Raw genomic sequence first — 22,497 nt, 5'->3', positions numbered from 1 at the left:
TCAGTTTGAAACATGACGCTTTCTAGCTCATGACCTTGGGCACAGTTATTTAATCGCTCTAAGCCTCAAGTCCTCACCTGAACAGGAGTAATGGCTGCTCCTCCGTGGGGCTGTGGTGTCCTAGATGGATGCACACCTGCAGGAGGGAGAGCAGGCTGTGGGAGAACAGTGGCCACTTTTTCCATGAACAAACTCTGGAAAAAGTGTATTTACAAAACAAAACACCCATCTAAAAACACAAACATCAGGCAGAACCTGGAGAAAAGCTGAAGAACAAAGCACTCTGGGAGCCTTCCCAGGTGTGTGGCTTTTACCTGAAGGCAGGCCCCTGTCGGGGCTGTGGGGCCGCTGAGCCTCTGCCAGGAACCACAGCCTGACAGGTGCAGGGATGCAAAGATGATGGTGTTCACACAACCACAGCTGCTCGAAAGTGGGGGACACAGCTCATAAAGGAGAGAGCTACAGACAAGCCCCCAGTTCTTCAAGGAAACTGCCCACACACTTGCTGATCCCTGAACTACATACATGAGGGTCAGACTCCACGTTGGAAGTACAGCTCAAAGAATTAAAGAGATTACACTTGCCGCCTGCCACACGAGACAGGGAGCTTTGATCTCGTACACTCTTCTGAAGAGTATAACAGAACCCAGAATCTCTACACTCTATCACACACAATGATACAATCTAAAATTAGGCATTCATAAAACAAGAAAATATGAGGTACACTCAAGAGAAGAAGGAATCAATGAACACCAAGAGCTTGATGACCCAGATGTTGAAATTAACAGATGAGAATTTGAAAGCAGCTATTGTAACTACGCTCCAAGATGCAAAAAAACAAAGGAAAGGCTCACAATGCGTGAATGCACAGGACCTCAGCAGAAAAACAGAAAGTATAAAAAGAACAAAATAGAAGTTCTAAACTGAAAAATACAGTATCTGATATAAAAACATCCACTGGATAGGCTTAACAGAAGACTGGAAATGACAAAAGAGCTGATGAACTTGAACACAGACCAAAAGAAATTGCCCAGTCTGCAGAAGAGAGAAAAAAGAATGAAAGACATGAGCGGTGCTCAGGACTCCGTGGGACAAGATCAGAGTTTACCACACATGAGAACTGCAGACTCAGAGCAGAGAAGAGGGAGAACGAGGAAGAATAATAATGGCCAAAAAATCCCCAAATTTGGTGAAAAGACATACAGTTACAAATTTAACAAGCTCAAAGAACAGTTTTTTTAAAAAAAGGTAGCAGAGGCTCAGCAAACAACAAGAAAACCACATCTGAGCACATCCTAGCCAAAATGCTCCAAACAAAGAGAGAAAATCCTGAAAGCAGCCAGAGAACAACAGCCTGTGCACAGAGACATGGTACACATGCCAGAAGGCTGCTCATTAGGAAAACAGAGGCCAGGAGACAGTGGAATGACACTGCTAACATGAGAAGAACAAAAACTCTCAACCAAGAATTCTACAACTTGCAAGAATAAAAGAGAAAAAAAGACATGTTCAGATACATGAACACTAAGAAGACCCACCATCAGCAGAACTGCACTAAGAGAAACGTGAAAGGAAGGTCTTCAGGCTGACAGGAAATGAGACCACATGCAAATTCCAATTTTCAAGAAGAAATGAAGAGCAGAGGAAATAGTAAACACATGGACAACGTAAGAGACCACTATTTTTTCCTTTTACTTTCTTAAAATACATGCAAATCCATCCATGGTATGCTAGGGTGGATGGTGCACAGCACATTGGATGTGACATGTATGATGACCACAGCACAGAGGACAGTGGGGCAGAGCCATGCCAGTGGCACCCTGAGAAACGGCTAACAACTGGCAGGGGAGAGGGGGGAGAGCCCCCCAGGTGCAGCATTTGCCAATTTTCAACTCCTACCTTGGCTGATTTCATGACACCAGTGGGACACCCAGCGGCTAACAACGCTCCCAGAGACTGGAGGATGGGCTCTCAGGCGTGGCACAAGCTGGCCTCAGCACCCACCAAGCAGTACGGTTGCAAAAGTCTTCTGTTCTACCTGAAGCAGTTCAATATGAGCTCACAGTAGATCCCTGGGGTCCAGAGACTGGAGCTCTCCTGTCCTACAGAAGCCCTCATAGGATGAAATCACTTCACTCCTAAGTCGCTAATCACATTTTCTTTACGGAAGTTCAAAAACAGTCACTCAGATAACCCTCTGCATCCTGTGGTTCGATGAGAATCCCCGGCTGAGGAAGGCAGCCAGCACCCTGTCTAAAGGCAAGAGTAAGATGAACTTGTGGAATCTAGGTGGTGGGCACGCACTGTAAAATTCTTTGAACTTGACTGTGCATTTGAAAGTTCTGATAATAAACTGTTGACGAAACAGCCAATAGAGAAATTAAAATGATCAAGGCTTCTCAATTCCAGCTGCACACTAGAATACCAGAACAACCCAGGAAAGGTAGTATGAGTGGTAGTTTACAATTTTGATTTTATTGTAATTCTTGTCTTATTAGAATTCATGTTTGCATTCATTGGGTTGGATTTTATTGTACCAGAAGTATAAGACTTAAGCTATCTTTATCATAACAATGCTCATAACAAACGCAAAAACCTCAGTGACACACAACAAGAACATGTATTTAGCTTAAAAAAGCACTGTTTTAATTTATAATATGGTAAATACCTATAGATATAACGAACATAAACATGGATTCTTTGGAATTTTTTTTTTTTTTTTTTTTTAAAGATGACTGGTAAGGGGATCTTAACCCTTGACTTGGTGTTGTCAGCACCATGCTCACCCAGTGAGCTGACCGGCCATCCCTATATAGGGATCCGAACCCATGGCCTTGGTGTTATCAGCACCACACTCTCCCGAGTGAGCCACGGGCCGGCCCTGAATCCATAATTTTTAAGAGTGCAAGGGGTTCCTGACACCAGAAAGTTTTAGAACTGCTGGTAAATGATTTGCAATTTAATTAAGTTTAATGAAACCATACCTTCCCTTCACTGTTCCACAAAAAAGATAATTCCAAACAACAAAATTACAGCACTTTTTTTTTTTTGCAGCTGGCCAGTGCGGGGATCTGAACCCTTGACCTTGGTGTTATCACACCGCACTCTAACCACGGAGCAAGCTGGCCAGCCCCAGAACTTCTTTCATTGAGAGTATTACAAAAAGTAATTTCCTTCCACCTCAACTTACACATTATGACAACTGCTCCCCAAGTCTCAGTTAGTTCCCAGAGAGTCTGCAGGACAGTCCTCAGCTACAGTCACGGGTAACGCAAGAACTCGGAGGAGACATAGAGCACGGGTGCAGGCGCTGGGGGACGCACTGCACTACACTGCACATCGCCTCTACTCCTGACTTGAAAATTCCCACAATAAATAGTATAGAAAAAAGTAACGTTTCACTGTTTATGTGTGCCTTTCACCTCTGCCACCTTTATTTTCCTTTCCTGTTCTCTTCAGTCTGACACAGCAGCTGAGGGCATCGGCTCTGGGTTTGAATCCCAGCTTACTTGAGGAACATTATTGGCCTGTGACTCAGTTCTCCCATCAGTAAAAAGGGTAATAATCTGCTCATGGGATCAACGTCAGAAGTAGCTATAATCAAGCCCTCAGAGAATTATTATTATTTTTTTCTTTTTAAAAAGATGACCGTTAAGGGGATCTTAACCCTTGGCTTGGTGTTGTCAGCACCACGCTCAGCCAGTGAGCGAACCGGCCATTCCTATATAGGGATCTGAACCCATGGCCTTGGTGTTGTCTGCACCGCACTCTCCCGAGTGAGCCACGGGCCGGCCCAAGCCCTCAGAGAATTATGATTATCACATGAGTGGATGTAGCGAGCGTGGAACGCACTGCCTGACAAGAGCAGTGTGACAGACTGTCCTGACTGCTGTTTCCTGAGCTTTAAGAGTCTGACCACTTCACGTGTTAGACTGTGTCACTGTAAGACTCCCAAGGAAGCAGAGAAAAACCGAAACGGAAGTGGGATACAGAAAAGACAGGAGAAAAACTTTACAGTAATAAAACTACAACCTAGAGTGACTTCAGACTTGTTGAAGAGAAATAAACTATGATCAACAGAACATTAAAAGTATGAAAGAGAAACGTGACTAATAAACCAAGTTAAATTGTCAATCTCTGGACAGAAGAAACGGTTACTACCTATGACCTATGAATGGAGACTGCTCTGGACAACTCATTGTGCCCAGCTTACAAGTCTGCCTGCCTACGTTTGTTCTGCCTCAGGCACTGTCACACCGGCCCATCCTCTGCCTCTCTGAGCACCAAGGCGTACAGATGAGGGAATGACAGATAACAGCTATATATTCTTAAATTACAGTCAGGTGTCGCTTAATGACAGGGATACTTCTGAGAAATGTGTCCTTAGGCGATTTAGTCATTGTGCAAACATCACAGCGTGCGCTTACACCAACCTAGATGGTACTGCCTGCTGCACACCTAGGCCATGTGAGATAGCTACTGCTCCTGGGCCACAAACCTGTTCTACATGTTACTGTGCTGAATACTGCAGGCAATTATAACACAATGGCAAGTATCCATGTATCTAAACATATCAAAAGGCACAGTAAAAATACAGTACAAAACATTAAAAAAAAGGCACATCTGTAGAATGTACTTACTATGGATGGAGCTTGCAGGACTGGATGTTGCTCTAGGAGAGTCCGTGAGGGGGTGGTGAGTGAAGGTGAGGGCCTGGGATGTGACTGTGCACTGCCACAGACTCTATACACAGTGCCACCTAGGCTGCACCAAATTTATATAAAGACTTTCTCCTTCAATAATTAATTACCCTTAGTTTACTGTAACTTACTTTACAAATTTTAATTTTTTTAAACTTTTTGACTCATAATAACACTTGGCTTCAAATACAAACATACAGTGGTATAAGAATACTTGTGCCTTTATTCTATAAGCTTTTTTCTATTAAAAACATTTTTTTTTAACTTTTTTGTTAAAAACGAAGACACAATGGGCTGGCCAGTTAGCCACAATGGTTAGAGCGCAGTCTTGTAACACCAAGATGACAGGTTCAGACCCCCATACTGGCCAGCTGCAAAAAAAAAAAAACCTAAGACACAAATACACACTTTAGCCTAGGCCTGCACACTAATGTTGCCAGTAAGAAGCCACGTCAAATGATTGGCCTGGAAACACAATAAAAAGTGATTAAGGACTGTGAAGGTGGACGATCAGAGATGCCTGCTGCCCGCCAGCCAGGTGTGTCATATCTCACAGCAGCCACAGTCCTGAAGGACAAGAGCAGAGTGACAAAGCAAAGGCAGGCAGGCAGAGCAGCGAGCCAAGCACTGCATGCCATCTCTAGCATTCTCTGTTTACCGGTCACAGGCAGCAACAGTTTCCCCAGTCTTGCAAAGTGGTGCAGCCTAAGGGCACAGGGTTTGTGGAGTCTGCGGTGGTGCAGCCATGTCCTCGGCCCTCATTTGCTCACTGACTCGCCCAGAGAAACTTCCAGTCCTGCGAGCTCCATTCACAGTAAGCGCCCCATACAGTGAACCATTTTTACCTTTTATACCGTATTTTTACTGCACCTTTCTATGTTTAGGTACAGAGATACTTACCACTGTGTTACAGCTGCCTATGGCACCCAGCACAGTAGCGGGCCAGATAGGTGTGCAGCCTAGCAGCCAGTCTATACCACAGCTGTCTCCACCTCCATGTCTCTTCCACCGGAAGGCCCTTGGGGCAGTAACAGGCCAGGAGCTGTTGTCTCCTGTGATAATGGCACCTCCTTCTGGAACACCTGCAGAAGGACCTGACCAAGGCCCTTCCTGAGGAGGTATCACTTTTCTCAGAGATAGTCCATGGGAGTGTGCTTCATTTGTTTCTTGTTTTCATCACACACTTGTAAGCAGACAGTGCACCATGAACATTTCTCTCTACTATTAGCGAAATCTTTCAGTGTAGGGTCCAAGTCTTCAAAACTTTTAAGGATGGGCCAGCCCGTGGCTCTCTTGGGAGAGTGTCGTGTTGGTAACACCAAGGCCACAGGTTCAGATCCCTATATAGAGATGGCCAGTTAGCTCACTTCAGGGAGCATGGTGCTGAAAACACCAAGTCAAGGGTTAAGATGCCCTTACTGGTCATCTTAAAAAAAAACAAAAATAAAAAACTTTTAAGGCACATGTTGAGGTCTGCAAAAGCTTCTGCTAACCCTTCCCTGTGGGTTTTCTTGGAGCTTCTTCCTTTTCTTCTCCTGCAGTTTCCTTCTCTCTCACCCCTACTTCAGCTGTGTGTTCCTGTTCCCGTTCCAGCAACTCATTAGTCAACTCCTCAGGAACCACCTCCAGGAGCTCCTCCATGACACCTCCTGCACGCCCAGGTCAGTCGTCTGCCATCTCAACCGCAGCCTTGCTGACTTCTGCAGCCTCCTCACTCTTGGCACATCCTTTGAAGTCACGGACGGACCTCTCAAGTGCCTTCTTCCAGATGCCTTTCATACACTCCTCATCACACCAAGTTCGAGCAAGGTTCTTGTTGCAGCAGCAGATGGCATGATCCTTCCAGAACTGAACCAGGGCCTTCTCAGTGTCTTCCTCAGTTGCCGCAGTGGCCTGGGCAAAGGTCCTCCTCAGGTCGTAGGCCTTAAAAGCTACCATAACCCCTATAATCCAATCTACTGGTTGAATCAAAGAGGTGGTATCTGGAGGGAGAAATACGACTCTGATATTGGGATGATAATCACCAATAAATGGAAGATGTGTAGGAGCATTATCAACACCACCAAAATCTTAGAAGGTGTGTTACTCTCCAAACAGTACTTCTCCATTTCTGTGGCAGAGCAGTTCAGGAAGGCATCCTGGAGGAGGAGCTGGGTCATCCCTGACTTCTCACTGCTCCTGCAGTGTGCACTGGCCGTGTGTGCTTACTGACATGCCTGGAGACCCTGGGGTTCTCACTGTGCCAGATCACAAAGGGTTTCAATGTGCAGCCTGCAACACTACCCCCAACAGAGACTGTTATCCTGTCCCTAAAAGCCTTGAAACCTGGCACTGGCTTGGCCTCCTTATGGATGAAAGTCCTTTCAGGCATCCATTTCCAGAATAGGGGGGTTTCACCCACACTGAAGATTTGCCCCAGCAAGTAATTTTCCTTCACAATCAGCTCATCCAGAGTTTCCAAAAGCTCTTCAGCTGCCCTCACGTCAGCACTAGCAAACTCCCCGCTCACGTTCACAGTAGGTAATGAGTAACAATTCCTGAATCGTTTAAGCCACCAGAGCTAGCAGTAAATTCAACATCATAGATGGGTCCAGCCTTTTCTATCAACGTCACAAACAAATGTTTTGTTTTGCCCATGATCATCATGGTGCCAAGAGGGAGATGCTTCTTCTGGTCATTAGAAGTTTCTCCATGTCTCTGACATAGGTCCTTCCTGAATTTCTGTTAGTCTCACTGCCTTCAATGAAGCAGGTCCTCTAGCAGTCACTCTGCTCCTGTTCTTCAGGACTGTAACTGCGGTGGAATGGGACACGCCTGCCTGGTGGATGGTAACGTCTCTGATCTCCCCCTCCACATCCTCGGTCATTCTTCATTTCACCTCCAGGTCAATCACTCAACGTGGGCTCTCACTGGCAAATGAGCCATGGATTTTGCACACTTAGGGGCCAGGATGAATGAAACATGCAATGAAAGCAAGTGCAGGGGAAAGCGATGCAATCAAGAGCTGTAGTCAGCACGAGACACCAAGTCGCGGCGTGCTGTCCATGGCAAGCCTTGTTTTAATAAGTAGGAGTACATGCCCAGGTAACAGTGACAAGTTTAGTACAGGAAACATGTAAACCAGCAGCATGGCCGGTGATGGGCATCAGGGTATTACGTACTGTGTATGACTATGCGCCAGACCTCTGCACGCCTGGCCGCGCAGGCTTACACCAGCATCGCCACAGACACCCGAGTGGTGCGCTGCGCCCCGACGTCGCAAGGAGGAAGCCACACTCCACAGGGAGGCAGCTGTCCCGGAGGAAGAGGAGGAGCAGTGTTTAGGGCACAGGACAGCCTGCAGGCCTGGGCCAGCCGTGCAGTCCTGTGGTCAGAGCGCACTGTCTCTTCAGGATGACCAGGTAGGGACGACTGTCCATCCAGATGTCGTCTCTCAACCACAGAGTAGGAGTTCTGCGACCTCACAGGACTGCCGTGAGGGGCAAATGGGGATAATAACCCCCACAGGGCTGCCATAAGGACTTGCTGTGTTCATACCACAGTGTGCTCATACACACGGGACGTTTCCTGAGTTCTGATCTAAGTCAGAGACAGGTGGCTCTTGAGGATTTTGTCAGAATGGGGCTTTACATTTTTACTTTTTTTGCCAGCTGGCCAGCACAGGGATGGAACCCTGGACCTTGGTTCTATCAGCACCGCACTCTAAGCAACTGAGCTAACTGGCCAGCCCAGGGCTTTATCGTTCTTTTTTTGGGGTGGCTGGTGGGTACAAGGATCCGAACCCTTGACCTCGGTGTTATTGGCACCATGCTCTACCAAGTGAACTAACCAGCCAGCCCCTAAAACAAAGTATTTACTGAGCATCTGTGAGGTACGGAGCACCATGCCTGAGACACAGGGAAACAGAAAAGGGCAAAACGCACAGAACACGCAGGGCAGGGCTCCTGGCCTCCCCACAGCTCAAGTTCTAGGAGAGGAGACAAACCTGTGTGCAAACAACTGGAGGGGAGATGAGGCCCAGCCAGTGGGGAGTGCCAGCCCCAAGCCCTGGTGCCCCAGGACGAGGGATTGCTGGGAAATGCGTCCTCCCACCATCCACTTCTGTGACCCTGCAGACTACAAGCTCTACCCCACCTACTCCTACAAACTGCCTGCATCCTGCCCCTGAAAAGTCCCCTCTACCACCACAGATGGTCGGTTTTGAAGTAAATTCAGCATGGTGGCCATCTGGAATAGCTGCAGAAACTCAGACCTGTGGAGGCCACAGAGGCTCAGGGTGTCCCATGGTCCCTGCACCTCACAGCCCCCTCAGTGACTGGTTCACGCCGGAGCTGCGCTGTCCGACGTGCAGTCACTGTCTCACTGAGCTACCTGAGTCTAAATTAAGTGAGAATAAAGGCAGTTCCTCAGCACGCTGGCCGCCCTGCAGTGCAGGAAAGGCACATGTGGCCGGTGGCAGCCACGTCAGCACAGGCGGAGAACATTCTAGCATCACAGAAAGTCATCTAGGCGCGCACTGCCCTAGCAGGAAGGACTTATCTTGGTGTGGAATGGGAGAAGAACATAATAACGCTCATTTTCCCCCCTTTAATAAACATCAGTGTTTGAGATTTTTACAGCTAACATATATTCACATGTTACTTGTAGAAGTTAGTAAAATAACACACCTTCCTACATGCGTGCTGATGAACGACCTGAGAGCACTTAACAGAATGTCATGGCGGCCGCCCCACGCCCCCAGGCTCGCACCCCGCGGCCGGGACCCACCTCGGCCATGCTTGCCCGCCGGCCTCTTGGGTGGCGCCTCCTCCATGGAATGTGCGGACGTGTGCAGGGCACCCTCCAAACTGTTCCCCACGCTGCTAACCGGGGTCTCGGTCCTTGGCGCCACCTGCGGGAGCAGAAGCACAACCGTGTTATTTCCTTCCCTTTAGTAAACGTGGAATGATTTTCTTTGTTGTTTAAAAGGCATTCATATTTACCTTGGTTTCAAACTTTTCTATAAAACATGAATTACTAGTGTGATAATAAGCACTCCATGAAAAATACAGCCCAGGTAACTTTGCCAAATGTGGGAGCTTATGTCTGTGTCAGTGGCTCATAGGACCAGACAGAAACTATATGAGCCAAGTTGGTACGAATTATATACCTTTATTTGAGACAAAACGTTATTTTTATATTTCTTCAAATAAAATAGTTCCCTACAAAATTATTTATACAGCAGGACTTAATGCTATCCTTCTATAAATGTTGAATAAATTATAAAGTGCTCTAAAAACAACAGTTGAGAACAGAATACAAGGCACCTATTTGGGTACAGTTTGAAAAAGCATATTCTAAAATAACAATCCCATTTCTAGGAATTCATCATGCAAAGTACTTACATGTGAGAAAGACCTGGCTAAGGGGGGGACGCTGGCTGCAGCAGTGTTTGTAGAGAGCTGATTAAACCACCTATAGCCCCCCCAATGCCCCACAGATGGACTGAAAAGAGTCCAAAGACAGGGGGTGGGGGGTGCCAGTGACAACGAGAACTCACACTACCACACACAAATGTAAATCAGGTCATGAGATGGTACCGTCTGCTCCCTTTCTACATTTCAAGTGAACACGTTTGTGTGTAAGTAAACAGATCAGAGAAGGACCTGGCAAACCGTTAACTATAGTGACTGCTGGAGATGGGGAGACTTTCCTGGGTAGGATGGGGAGGGTTGTAAAAACTCTCCTTTTTCCGTCCCATCAGTATTTGAAATTTGACAGCCAAAATATATTTACTACTTGTAGGGTTTAGAAGAATAAAAATTACTAATGCTTAACCACAGTCTCAATTTAATATATTTCAAAACTTTAAGCTCTATTAAGGAAAGGCATAAGATTTTAAAGTTTCTTGAAGGAGGCGTGGGCTTCAAAAGGCTGGGAAGCACTTTGCAATGCACGCAGAAAGCGAAAATACTCATGGAGGAAGAGCACCGACGTTTGGTCTCAGTCCAGCCCCGAGCAGCTGTCGCCTGAGACACGGATGCCACCAACCCCTCTGGCCGTCATTTCCATTATTTCTGTCATTACCAGGATGGTACTCAGCAGTTGATCAAAATACCTCGTAAGTTCCCTCACAGGTACAGAACCCAGAGCAGGGCGGGCACAGAAGTAGACAGCAGGAGGAAGGTGGGATGGGCGCCATGCCTGCACCTTGCCTGCCGTGTGCCCATACCCTGGTACCAGCAACTCATGCCGCTCCCAGCCCATCAAAGCCACGAAGCAGGGAGCCGTCTTTGGCCATGCACGCAGGGTATGTGAATAACAAGCCCTGCTCGGCTCAAGAGACACCTTTCAAGAAAAGCAACTCATCCCCAGGCTAGTTAATGTTGAAGTTACAAAACTCAAGAAAACAAATCCCAGCCATCCAGTACTCCTCCAGAAAGTCAATTTTTCTGATAACCTCACTAAGATGTTATCAAGGAAATTTAAATTATAAATTTTAAATTACCCATATTTGTAACCAAACTAATTGGTAATTTCCCTTGGATTTAACAAAGTTTCTTTCATCATTCAATGGTTACAGTATTCCCCAAATGAGCTTTTTTCCCATTAAATAACAGAATAGATACAAGCAAGACATAAATCTTACTCAAAGAGAAGATTTTTAGTTCTAGGTAGTAAATATCTCTTTGGGAAACAACTCAGGAGGTTAACATTTTAACCCTGTACTAAACATAACCTCAGCAGACCCATCCTACGCGGCCTGACTCAGGAACTCCCACACTCCTAGCTGCTTTAGGTAGGCAGTTCCCTGGCCTGATCCTAAGGAGAGAGGCTTGTCTTGAGAGCTGACAACATAAGTGCCACTGCACTGGCTAGTGGTGAGTCTCCTGCCCCAAGCAAGATCTTGTGCACCACACCCCACACTAAATCTCCCTAAACAGCCCCCAAGGAAGAGGAGGGTGTAGGGCAAAGCTGCAGAGAGCGTGCTGTGGAGAAAAAAAACAGCCCCTGGAACGGGCAGACAGACTGAACCTGGACTTCCTCCACCTGGACTGCACACTTGGGCCACCAGGCACTGAGAGACAGAGGCCACATGCCACCCCCACCATCTAATCAGAATTTCTGGAAGAATTTCTTTTCTTTTGCGCGTGAAGCCCCCCAGTGATCCTCATTTGCAGCCAGGCTGAGAACCAATGCCTGCCCCCAGCCCCGGTTTTACACTGCATCCAGCATCTGGTCAATTCTCAGCAGGAAAAGAGAAAACAGGAAGTCCTTCCTGTGGATGGACAGAAGAGCTAAAGTCTGTAAATCCATCTGCCACCAGGACAAATGCAGGGGAATTCATGAGCTGCCCTCCCAGAACACATGCATTGATCTGACATAAATACATGAAAGAAAACACTTTAAAATTATAACTACTGGAAAAGAAATACTTGTTCTCCTCAGTATTTTTTCCCAAAGCTCTTCTTGCTTTTCCAAATGTTCACTTTTTCCAACCAACCTTTATCTTTTACTTTGCTCCTTTGTTTACATTACACGTGTTTCCCAGAAATGCTGTTTCTCAGTTATTTTTGGTTAAGTTCATTTGCTCCACGTGACCCAGGCAGTTCAACTCAGATGCTCTCTGACTCACGCTCACACGCGGAGCTCCAGCCGTCCGGCTGCATGCACACGAGAATAAAGCCTTGATCAGTTCCAAATGTTGCCTTCAGCTACTGCTACAAAACCTGGGAGAAAATGCTCTCCAATGACAAGCCGACTCAACTGTGACAGGTTTTCCATTTGTTCAAAATCCCTTTTGAGTAAAGCACAATCAATATGTATGCTCTGCTGCCCCAGCCCATCGTGCTGTTCACAGGCACCACCAGCCCTCCCGCCACTCACCAGGCCGCCCCTGGGTGGATGTAGTGGTCCCACCCACCAAGTTCCTCCCCTGCTCCTCTGCCCTGAACACTACACCTCGCTGCCTTCCGTCTAAACTCAAATGTCACCTTCTTAGCAAGGCAGGGCTTTTTTGGTCTGTTTTGTTCACTATTTGTTGTATCCCCTGCACTTAGAACAGTGCCTGGCAGGAAGGAGGCACTTAATAAGTATCTATCTGTAAAACATTTAACTATATCACCAACTTTTAATGAAATTCAGGATTCAATGAATAAAAAAGTACTTCCATTTCAAAGTAAAATTCCCACAATCTAAATTATGTAATAGTCATCAGAGTGTTTCACCAGAACTGATTGAGTCCTGACAAAGCTGTAACCCATGAATGAAATCCGACTGTGAGGCATGCTCTGGTGGTCACGGGGCACACACGCCATTCTGTGGCTCTTCCAGGAAGGCCAGTTTGGGTTCAACATTTGCCGTACACCCAGGGGTACACTAATGAAATAAAGTCCAGGCACTTGGACTCCAGCAGACACTGGTTCTTTTTTTTTTTTTTTTTTTTTTTTTTAAAGATGACCGGTAAGGGGATCTTAACCCTTGACTTGGTGTTGTCAGCACCACACTCAGCCAGTGAGCGAACCGGCCATCCGTATATGGGATCCGAACCCGGGGCCTTGGTGTTATCAGCACCGCACTCTACCGAGTGAGCCACGGGCCGGCCCAGACCCTGGTTCTTAAGGAGTTAATCTTCTAATTGTTACAGCTGTTTAAATAGATAGGCAACAGCTGCTTCCAATCTTTAACGTGAAAAATGTCTCTAGGTCTTGTTATGATGCAGGTTCTGATTCAGAAGGGCTGAGGAGGCCTGAGATTTTGCATTTCTAACCAGCTCCCAGGTGAAGCCCCTGATATAAGACTATTTCAAGATAAAGGGGCTCACCATGATCAAAATGTCCAAAGGCTGAATAACCCACTTTTAGGTGGAATATAAAGGGGAATCCCAGCACTGCGTAGAAAATTAGTCAGGTAAACTCAAAAATGCATCCGCAGATCAGGGTGCCAGGACAGTTCTCCTGTGGACCACGCCCCACGAAGACCACCAGTCACACTGAGGCCACTGCAACCAACCACTGCTGCCCTCCTCACTTTCCTGACACTCTACAAATACTGGCGACCCGAATGTTGTCAGCATGAGGCTGTCATACGAAAATGAGCCTGATATGGAAATCCTCATGGTCCTTTAAAGTACAGGTGTGTTTTTTTGACCCCCACAAATAGCTCCTTACCATCCACAGCATTAGGCTCAAACCCCCTTACCTAATTTTTAGAACTCTTCTATATTTTAATCCTTATTTTACTTATAAAATCTTATTTTCCATTATTCCCTAACCCAGGAGTTCTCAATTGGGGGCAATTTTCCCCCCAAGGTAATATGTGTCTGGAGACGCTTTGGGCTGTCTTAACTGGGAGTGGGGATTCTACTGGCACTAGGGGTGGAGGCCAGGGATGCTATTCAACACCCTTTAGTGCACAGGCCCCAAAGACCTGTCTGGCCCAAAACATCAGTAGTACTAAGGCCAAGAAACCTGACCCCAATCCAATTTCTTTTCCCTCAGGGAAAGTCTTAGGACTTCGCAGGCAGAAGCAACCTCTTCTCTTCCATCTGTAATCCCTTGGGATCCAGCCCAAAGCAGAGAATATCTACGGAAAGCCTCTCCTACTCCTGCCATCCCACCAAGCCCAATCCCTACAAGTCAGTGAACCGCTTAATTCTAACTGCACCTGCAGGCAGATGTGCTCTGACAACCCCCCCAAGTTCTTGAAGATGGATCCAATACTCTGCCTTTTCTAATCTGCCCTAAAAATGCCTGGAGGAGAACTGGCAAGAAGCTGCACTCAAATATTTAACATCCAAGTGAACAAGAAGAAATCTAAGAAAAAGCTTTAATGGTCCAGCACTGTGTTATAATTTAAACAGATTGTCTGTGATGAAGATAAGGAACTGAAGGGGATGTGGCAGGGGACTGGAGGGTACCTCTGTCAGAATCACAGGGGGAACGTCTACAAAAACACAATGACATGTTTCCCTCACCTGTGAGGTTACAAGTTCCAGATTCTATCCTCAGGCACGCCCAAACACATTCAAAGCAACATATTATATACAAGGTTATTCCCTGCAGCATGGTACACAATGGCAGAACACTGGAAGCACTTATGTACCACTAACGTGGAACTGGTTAAACAAAACGACACACTACATGGTGGAATACCAGGAACGCATGTTGTGAAAAACACAAAAGGGTATGAGAAAGCCAGCTTTCAACACGAAAAGATTGCTGAGGCGACATTTAAAAAGCCAGGTGCAAACAGAATGCCTAAGATGTAAAGAGACGCCATGAAAGGCCATGAAGGATAAAATAATGGAAATACTAGTGTCATAACCACGCTGTTGGGAAAATATAGATAGGAGAATGGTCAGGGCCCCTCAAGTGTTCAGAATCTTGCCAAGCATTTGATATAAATATGCACATGCACCCAGGTGTTCCTTGGTTACTGTCTAATGTAATTGCGCATGTGCACCCAGGTGTCCTGGGTTATGGACTTAAGTATAAAGTATGAGCAGCTCTGATCCACCGGGGTACCCGCCCCCAGGTATGTCACTACTGCTGCTGGAGGCTGTTACTACCAGTGCCCCCAGGGTGCCTCAAGAGGCCACTGCCACCACTGCTTCTGCTGCTGAGGACTGAGATTGTGTCATCTGCCTAATGGCTCCCAGGATCTTTCCCAATTACCTAGCATGGACCTGCTATGTGAGGGGTCTAGTGACCCAGCCTGGCATGTGAGGGATCTGGTAACCCCATCTGTATAATGGGTTTGAAAGGTCTGAACCCTAGCCCTGACAATACAAATGAAAACTTAGCATAACTAAAATAACAAAACATTTTGGCTTTAGTTATGAATTGCTTTAGCCATACAATTAGTGTAGCTATTGCCTCAACCCGACAACTTGCGTAGTAGTGTAGCTTTACACATGTTTTGTGCAGTTCTTAGCACTTAATCCATTACCCTCACATACGCTTTAATCTACATGATCCTTGGCAGGCAATGTTTTGTGTACAGATCTAATTATCTCCATGTTAAAAATAAGAAAAACCCAATGTCGGCTCCTAAATGTTTTCTCCAAAGTCATCTGGCCAGTAAGGAGCAGAACCCACTGCAGACTTGAGGACCGGTAACTACAGACGTGGTGAGTTAGCATAAAGGAAACCCAGGTGGCACGTGAGCCCCCCTTGGGGCCACGGCCCCAGGTTCCATCAGGGCAGCTCCAGCTCATTGCGTCTCCTCCACCGTGAAGTGGAAACACTGGCATCTACCTCACGGGGTTTTTGTGACAATTAAAATGTACTTACAGTACTTAGTGACTGGAAGAACAGTAAGCATTCAGCAAGATGTTAGTTGCTGCTGCTATCATTACTGTGGAGCTCACAGGAGCAGTAACTGCTGGGAAGGGAAATGAATTACCTGACGAGCGGTAGCAGACAAGTGCCGTGAAAGCACGGAAGGGACACACACCAGAGGCACTTCTGTGAGCCAGCCCCTCCCCGGGCAGTCATCCCAAGCACACAAGCAGGTGCCCTGGGGACTCAGTTAAGAGTGACAGCAGCCACCCAGGTTCCCACGCTCCCTGCCCTGGAGTCCAGGAATGCTGTCTCCTGCTCAGATAGACACTGCTCACAAAGGGACCTCGATGACGAGGGCTCACCTATGCTGAACTAGCCCCTGGCAGCTTGAAGGTTACTTAAATGAGTGAACTACAGCTAAACAATGCTCTTCAGAGTAGACGCTCACAGTGTCTGGAGGGGATTGACTTCACCCTCAGCTAGCAAGTGTCATCGGGTGCAACTGTCTGGACAGCAGTCAGGTGAGATGTAACAGACCTATCATGTCTGCACCTTTTGATCCACTAACCCCACTCGGAGGAATCTAGTCTAAAGATGTCATCAGCGACGAGGTCAAAGGTTTGTGTGCAAGGAGTTTTATCTTGGCTTACGAGAGCAAAAATCAATATAAACAACATGAACATCCAGCAACAGACTAATACTTAAATATGTAAATATACTGACATCCATATAACTAAATACCCTGCAGTCTTTTAAAAATAACTTCAGACAACAAGAGACATGGGGGGTACTCACAGTCAGATGAGTGAAAAAAGGTGGAACGTATGTCATTGTATGTATACACAAACAGACACTGAATACAAACCAAAGAAGACACATCAGTAGTACTTATTTCTGGGTGACTTATATTTTTCCGTTTTCCAATTTTTCTACAAGGAAGACATTTTTCCAATTTTTCTACTAGGAAAAAAATTAAAGACATTAAGTCTAAATATAAATACCTTCCTACAAGATATGAGTGACATGAAAAAACACAACAGGGGCTGGCTGGTTGGAGCGTGGTGCTGATAACACCAAGGTACAGGGCTCCATCCCTGTGCCAGCCAGCCGCCAAAAAATTTTTTTAAAAAGCACGATAGAAGAATGAGCTTCTAAAACCCTAACTGCTCTTTCCTTCAGTGCACACCCTACCAGCTGCCTCCACAGCTGGGCGCAACTTAAAGAGCTGTCAGAGATGCTGGAGACAACCTCAACAAGACAGGGGACCAAGCAACAGGAAAATGAGGTGAGTTCAGAGAAAGAGAGGTCGGGGCAGCCACAGGGGAGCTGAGGCTTGGCTGGCAGAAGGAGCTACCAGGGGAGCTTCAGGAAGGGCCTTCTGGATGTGGGAATGGAGTGTGCGGGGCCCAATGGCAGGAGCTGGGCAGAGAGGCTCCCCGGATGCCACTTGGCGAGTGTGCAGGGTCGGCAGGGGCCAGGCACCCACAGGTACACGAACTCTAAAGTGTCCACCATCCAAAGCCTACTAAGTAAAACAGCCTTTTATTTAAAATTTATTTCCCAAGTAACCCGCCTCTAAAAGGAAGGAATAACACCTATTTAATACTTTCAAGTCAATGTAAAAACAAAACAAAAAAGAAAAGCGATCTGTAAGCATTTTACTGAAATAGTCATTATGTGTCTCTAAAAACCAGAACTAGAAAATAGATAGTTTAATAGTGAAAGCTATTTGCTGACTTAGGCCAAGTGAAAGCCAACGCTAACCAAAAAAAGTTTTCCACGTAAAAACATTTAATATTTCTTACCCTAGAGCCTCTACTCAATAAAAAAAAAAAAAAAAAAAAAAAAAGAATAGGGGGAAAAAAAGATTACTGCTCAAAATCTGAGCCAGAAGTACCCAGTACAAGAGTTCTAGCACAGTGACTACACAGCAAACTCTCCAACAGTCTTGGAGCAGCACAGCCTCCACCGAGGATCAGGATCGGCGTGCTAAGACAACACTTCCTGGTTATGTAAACCCATAAAACAGAGTTAAAGTGGCATCTTAATAGATTAACAGAATGCGTTAAAAACGCCACGCTAACACACATTAACAGCTCATCTCTTGCCATCCTGCCCCTCCTTTCCCTTCCTGCCCACGAGCTACCAGTGCACGTGCTAAGCTCGCAGCAGATGAGGAGTGTGACCGTCACTGTTTATGTGCAACTAGTACCCTCCACTAAAAACTCAACTTCACACAACATGTGATAAAATGCTTGCAGAGACAAGTCCAAATGCTAGTAAAACTGGGGAGAAAATTTAAATAAGTTAGAGGAATATAATAATGAAAAATACCAGCTCCTGTAGGGATGCCAAATGCTGGCCCTGGAGTCAGAGAGACGCTCACCAAGGATCCCAGCCCCCCATTCGCTAGAAGTCCAATGGGAGACAGTGCTCTGGCGTCTTCAGAGCCGTGTTCTCACCTGCAAAGCAGGACAATCACACTATCGGGTTCCCATGGAGAATCTCTTGCAATAGAGGCTGTCACACAGCAAGTGCTCAGCCAGCAGCTACGGGGGCCCAGCCAGTGATACCACAGAGGCCTCCAATCAGCCCTGCTGCCCTCCTTGCATCCAGAGCTCAGGCGCAAACTCACAGAACAGGGCAGCAAGTGTGGGAGCAGATAAAGAAAGCAAAGGCTGTCACAGGAAGGTGCAGTGTCAGCAGGGAGGGTGATGGTGATGGTGGGAGCTCACAGAAGCACAGTGGGAGGCCCAGCTGGGCGGGACAAACAGCCAGTCCTGGACCCTGCAGGCAACACGGTCCCTCCCTCATCGAGAAAAACTCAAATCACATGATGTGTGTAACATAAGACGCAGAGAAAGCAGCTGCTATTCCTCTACACTGCAGTTTCGGGTAAAATTTAATTCCATGATATCACATCCAAAAGGATGGAGATGAGGCATTTGCCACATGTGATTTCCACCTTCAGGACTTGTGACATTAAGTACATACTACACACAATACTGCTACTGTGAATATTTTGGCGAGAAGTATGTTTAAGTACTGGGGTTTTCTTTGGGAAGCTGGCTAAATGTCCAATCACAATAAATGAACTATGCTGTAATGACCACTTTGGTTTCCAACATAATATTCAACCGCCTGAGCTGGAACACTCAAAACAGGCAGCACATTAAAATGGTTGTTTTATGACCCATTGGGGATACCCACCACGATGTAAGTTCAGTTTCCTAACATTTAGGCATCGAGGATGGGAGAGAACAAGCTCCTGAAGAAGCTAGAATGAGCGGGAATCACCTGGTTGGGAACAAAGGCACCACACTAAGGTCCACAGAGTGTTGGTGAGATAGTTTTATTTCTACGGGAGCCACAGATCCCATTCCATGAATCTTTATGGGACACCTATGATGAACTAGGCAGAGCTGCTTGAGAGCTGCTTTAGAGAGCTGAAGAGACTGAATCTCTTCTGGTCAGCCAGCAGGATCAGACTAGAAAGGGCTCCAGGGAACTAAATAGAAAAGACATTCAGGTCAGGAAATTCAAGATTTACCCCTACAGCAAGACACAACTGGACCCTCACCCAACAGGTGAATGCTATCTGACATGGTCAACGAATTCCAGGACTGTGGGGGAAATCCAGCCCGAACCTGCCTCACCTGCAATCCACCACACACCTCATACTCCCTCCTGTTATTTATCCTCCCACCCCGACCCGAGGGCCAGGAAAGTCATACAACCATCTCATTTACAGTCTCCAAACAGACCCACTAATTTCAAGACTCTGGGCCATCTAGCAACTTCTCTGCACATCCTTTAAATGGCAAATGTCCCAGTTAGAGTTGACCCTCATCCACAACTGCCCTTCCTCAGGGAGAATCAATCCTTCCTGGAACACATGGTTCATGTTCACCACACGCTTGGATTATAAAAAGCAAGCGGTTCTACTTTCAATAATGGCTGAGTAGTTGGGCCAATCATCTTACAGATGACTACAAATGGCAGTTTGGAGGTAACAGAAGATTCGGTGAATCTGAAGACGGGTCAACAGGAAGTATGCACTCTGAAGAACGGAGAGAAAAGATTCGAAAGAGAAAAAATGAACAAAGCCTCAGGGACCTGTGGGACAATACCCAGTGGTTTACATACTTGCAACTGGAGTTCCAGAAGGAAGACAGCATGTCTCAATCTTAGAAAACGGTGGAAGAAAAAACTGTCGGCCAGCTCATGGCTCACTTGGGAGAGTGTGGTGCTGATGACACCAAAGCCACAGGTTCGGATCCCTATGTAGGGGATGTCCGGTTGGCTCACTGGGAGAGCGTGGTGCTGACAGCACCAAGACAAGGGTTGGGATCCCCTTACCGGTCATCTTTTTTAAAAAAAGAAAAGAAAAAATTGTCAACAGAGAATCCTATATCTGGTGAAAATATCCTCCCATAATACAGGCAAAAGCAAAACATTTTCTGATGAAAGAAAACTAAGAGACTTTCTTGTCAGCAAACCCACACTCCAAAAACTGCCAAAGAAAGTTCTCCAGACTGAGAGGATATGGTAACAAACTGAATCTTCAGTAAGAAATGAAAAGCATAAAAATGGTAAATATGCAGGTAAATATAAAGACTATCTTCCTCTTAATTTTTAAAAAATGCATTCACACTGAAGCGCACAGTGATACCATGCTGTGGGTTCACAGCACATGAAGATGTGACACACAGGCTGACCACGGGAGGCGCCGGAGGTACACGGCACAGCCCAGCCACCAGCCCCTCGCCCATGCAGGGTGGTTCAGCACTAACCCCAGGCGGACTGCAAAGTTAAGGACAGACAGGGCACTGGAAACCCGGCCCAGCCACTGAAAACCGTGCAGCCGAGGAAGCCAACAAATAAAATGGAATTCCATGATCCTGCTTCAGTGAAGTTTTAGAACAGGCAGAACTGATCAGTGGTGAGAAGAAGCAGAACAGAAGGACACTTAAAATTTGTACATTTCACTAAATGTAAGTTTTACCTTTTTTTGCTTTTTGGAAGTTGACCGAAGTTTACCTTAAGTGAAAAACAGCAGCAGCAACAGAATGCTGGACTGCAGGAGTGAGGGCACTGGCTGAGGCTCTGCCCCAAACCAGCGAGAGGAAGGGGCAGTGGGAGAGGTGGCAGCTGTGGGGACAAAGATGGGCCAGCCTAGAGCACCGCAGGCTATGGCCCGCACATGCATCCCCATGAGCCCCAAAGGGGAGGTCCCTCGTCACCTCATTCCCACTCCTCAAGGTCTTCCTTTCTGTTAATGATGAAACCAAAAAAAATAATTTGGGCTTCACATAATAAAAATAGCTACCTACAGAGGTCGCCTTTGGCGAGTTGCGGATGCTAACCTCTTGTGTTTGTGTTCTCGCTGCTGGAAGGGGACAGACAGAACCCAGCTCACATGCAGTTCAAGGATCAAGTCAACAGAGCGGAGCCTCAGCACAGTGCCCTGCATGCAGCCATCGAGACAAGGGTCCCCAGCATCATGTCCTCTTCCTGACCACCTGCTCTCCATGTCTGTCTTCATGAAGAATTCCGAAGGGAAAAATCACTGACTGCTGACTTAACCTCCTGATACAAATATTAACAGAACACTGGTTCATGAGCCTCAGACCCCTTCTTTTAAGACAAAGGAAAAAACCCACACATTAGAGCGCTCCCAGAAACACTGCACATCACGGCCATCCCCACATGAGCATATGCCAGGAACCAGGGTCAGAGGGAGCTGTCCCCACGGACAATGCAGACACCCCCACGGCGTCTCCACAGTCAGTGGCATCCAGGCCGTGCAGCCCCCAGTGCTCCCACCAGCCGCAGGCTTAAGCCGGCACACGCCCAGTCCGCTTCACCAACTTCACCATGGTGAGTCGTCGGCATCCATCCCAAGCTCTCAGATTTTAAGATTCCCAGAAGAGACTGGTGGAGGGGGTTGTTTCTCTTCTCCAAAAATTAGATCTATTCCTATTCAAACGTTTTAATCTTTTTTAAAGTCTAGACTATAATATTTCTACACGTAGTTACGAAGTATACATGTTTTAATTAGATTTGCTATGAATCAGTAAAAAATCTGAGGATATAATCATTTCTAGTAATTCTACTGATGCTTTTATGTAAAGGTCCCAAATAATTAGGAAATAATTCTATAATTCTACCTTCTTATAAGTAATCTGATATCACTGTTTAAAATAAAAAATATATAAACTAAACCTTTACGGGAATGATCAAAAGCTGTTCAGTTTATTGCCTTTCTACAGTGAACTAAAACATTTGGGCTTACCACGATTTAAAGTTTTGTGTACATTCAAGAAGTATAATGCAAACAAACTTACTTTTAGCTGAAAACATTACTCTATGTAAATGAACTAATCCATCCGTGCAGCTCCACAGGACATAAGTCTATCAAAGCGCTGTATGACTTTCCCCAATTCTCAGTTGACTTGCTCACAACCTTGTGTATTTGCAACCCACATGACATATGCCAACCTATGTCAGAGCTTCTCCCCAAGAAAGCTCTT

The 22,497-nt window shown here is 46.3% G+C and overlaps 1 protein-coding gene across 1 annotated transcript in view; it reads right to left on the bottom strand.

Annotated features, from left to right (window-relative positions):
• The window catches only part of ZCCHC14 (zinc finger CCHC-type containing 14), a 67,673-nt gene that overhangs the window by 34,732 nt on the left and 10,444 nt on the right, over positions 1 to 22,497 (bottom strand). The window contains exon 2 of the mRNA XM_063112770.1: positions 9,468 to 9,591. Within this exon, the coding sequence (XP_062968840.1) occupies positions 9,468 to 9,591 (124 nt within the window). The remainder of the gene's footprint in view (positions 1 to 9,467; positions 9,592 to 22,497) is intronic.

This window comes from Cynocephalus volans, chromosome 10, assembly GCF_027409185.1.
Source record: "Cynocephalus volans isolate mCynVol1 chromosome 10, mCynVol1.pri, whole genome shotgun sequence".
Taxonomy (NCBI): domain Eukaryota; kingdom Metazoa; phylum Chordata; class Mammalia; order Dermoptera; family Cynocephalidae; genus Cynocephalus; species Cynocephalus volans.
This window is presented reverse-complemented; position numbering and strand designations above follow the sequence as displayed.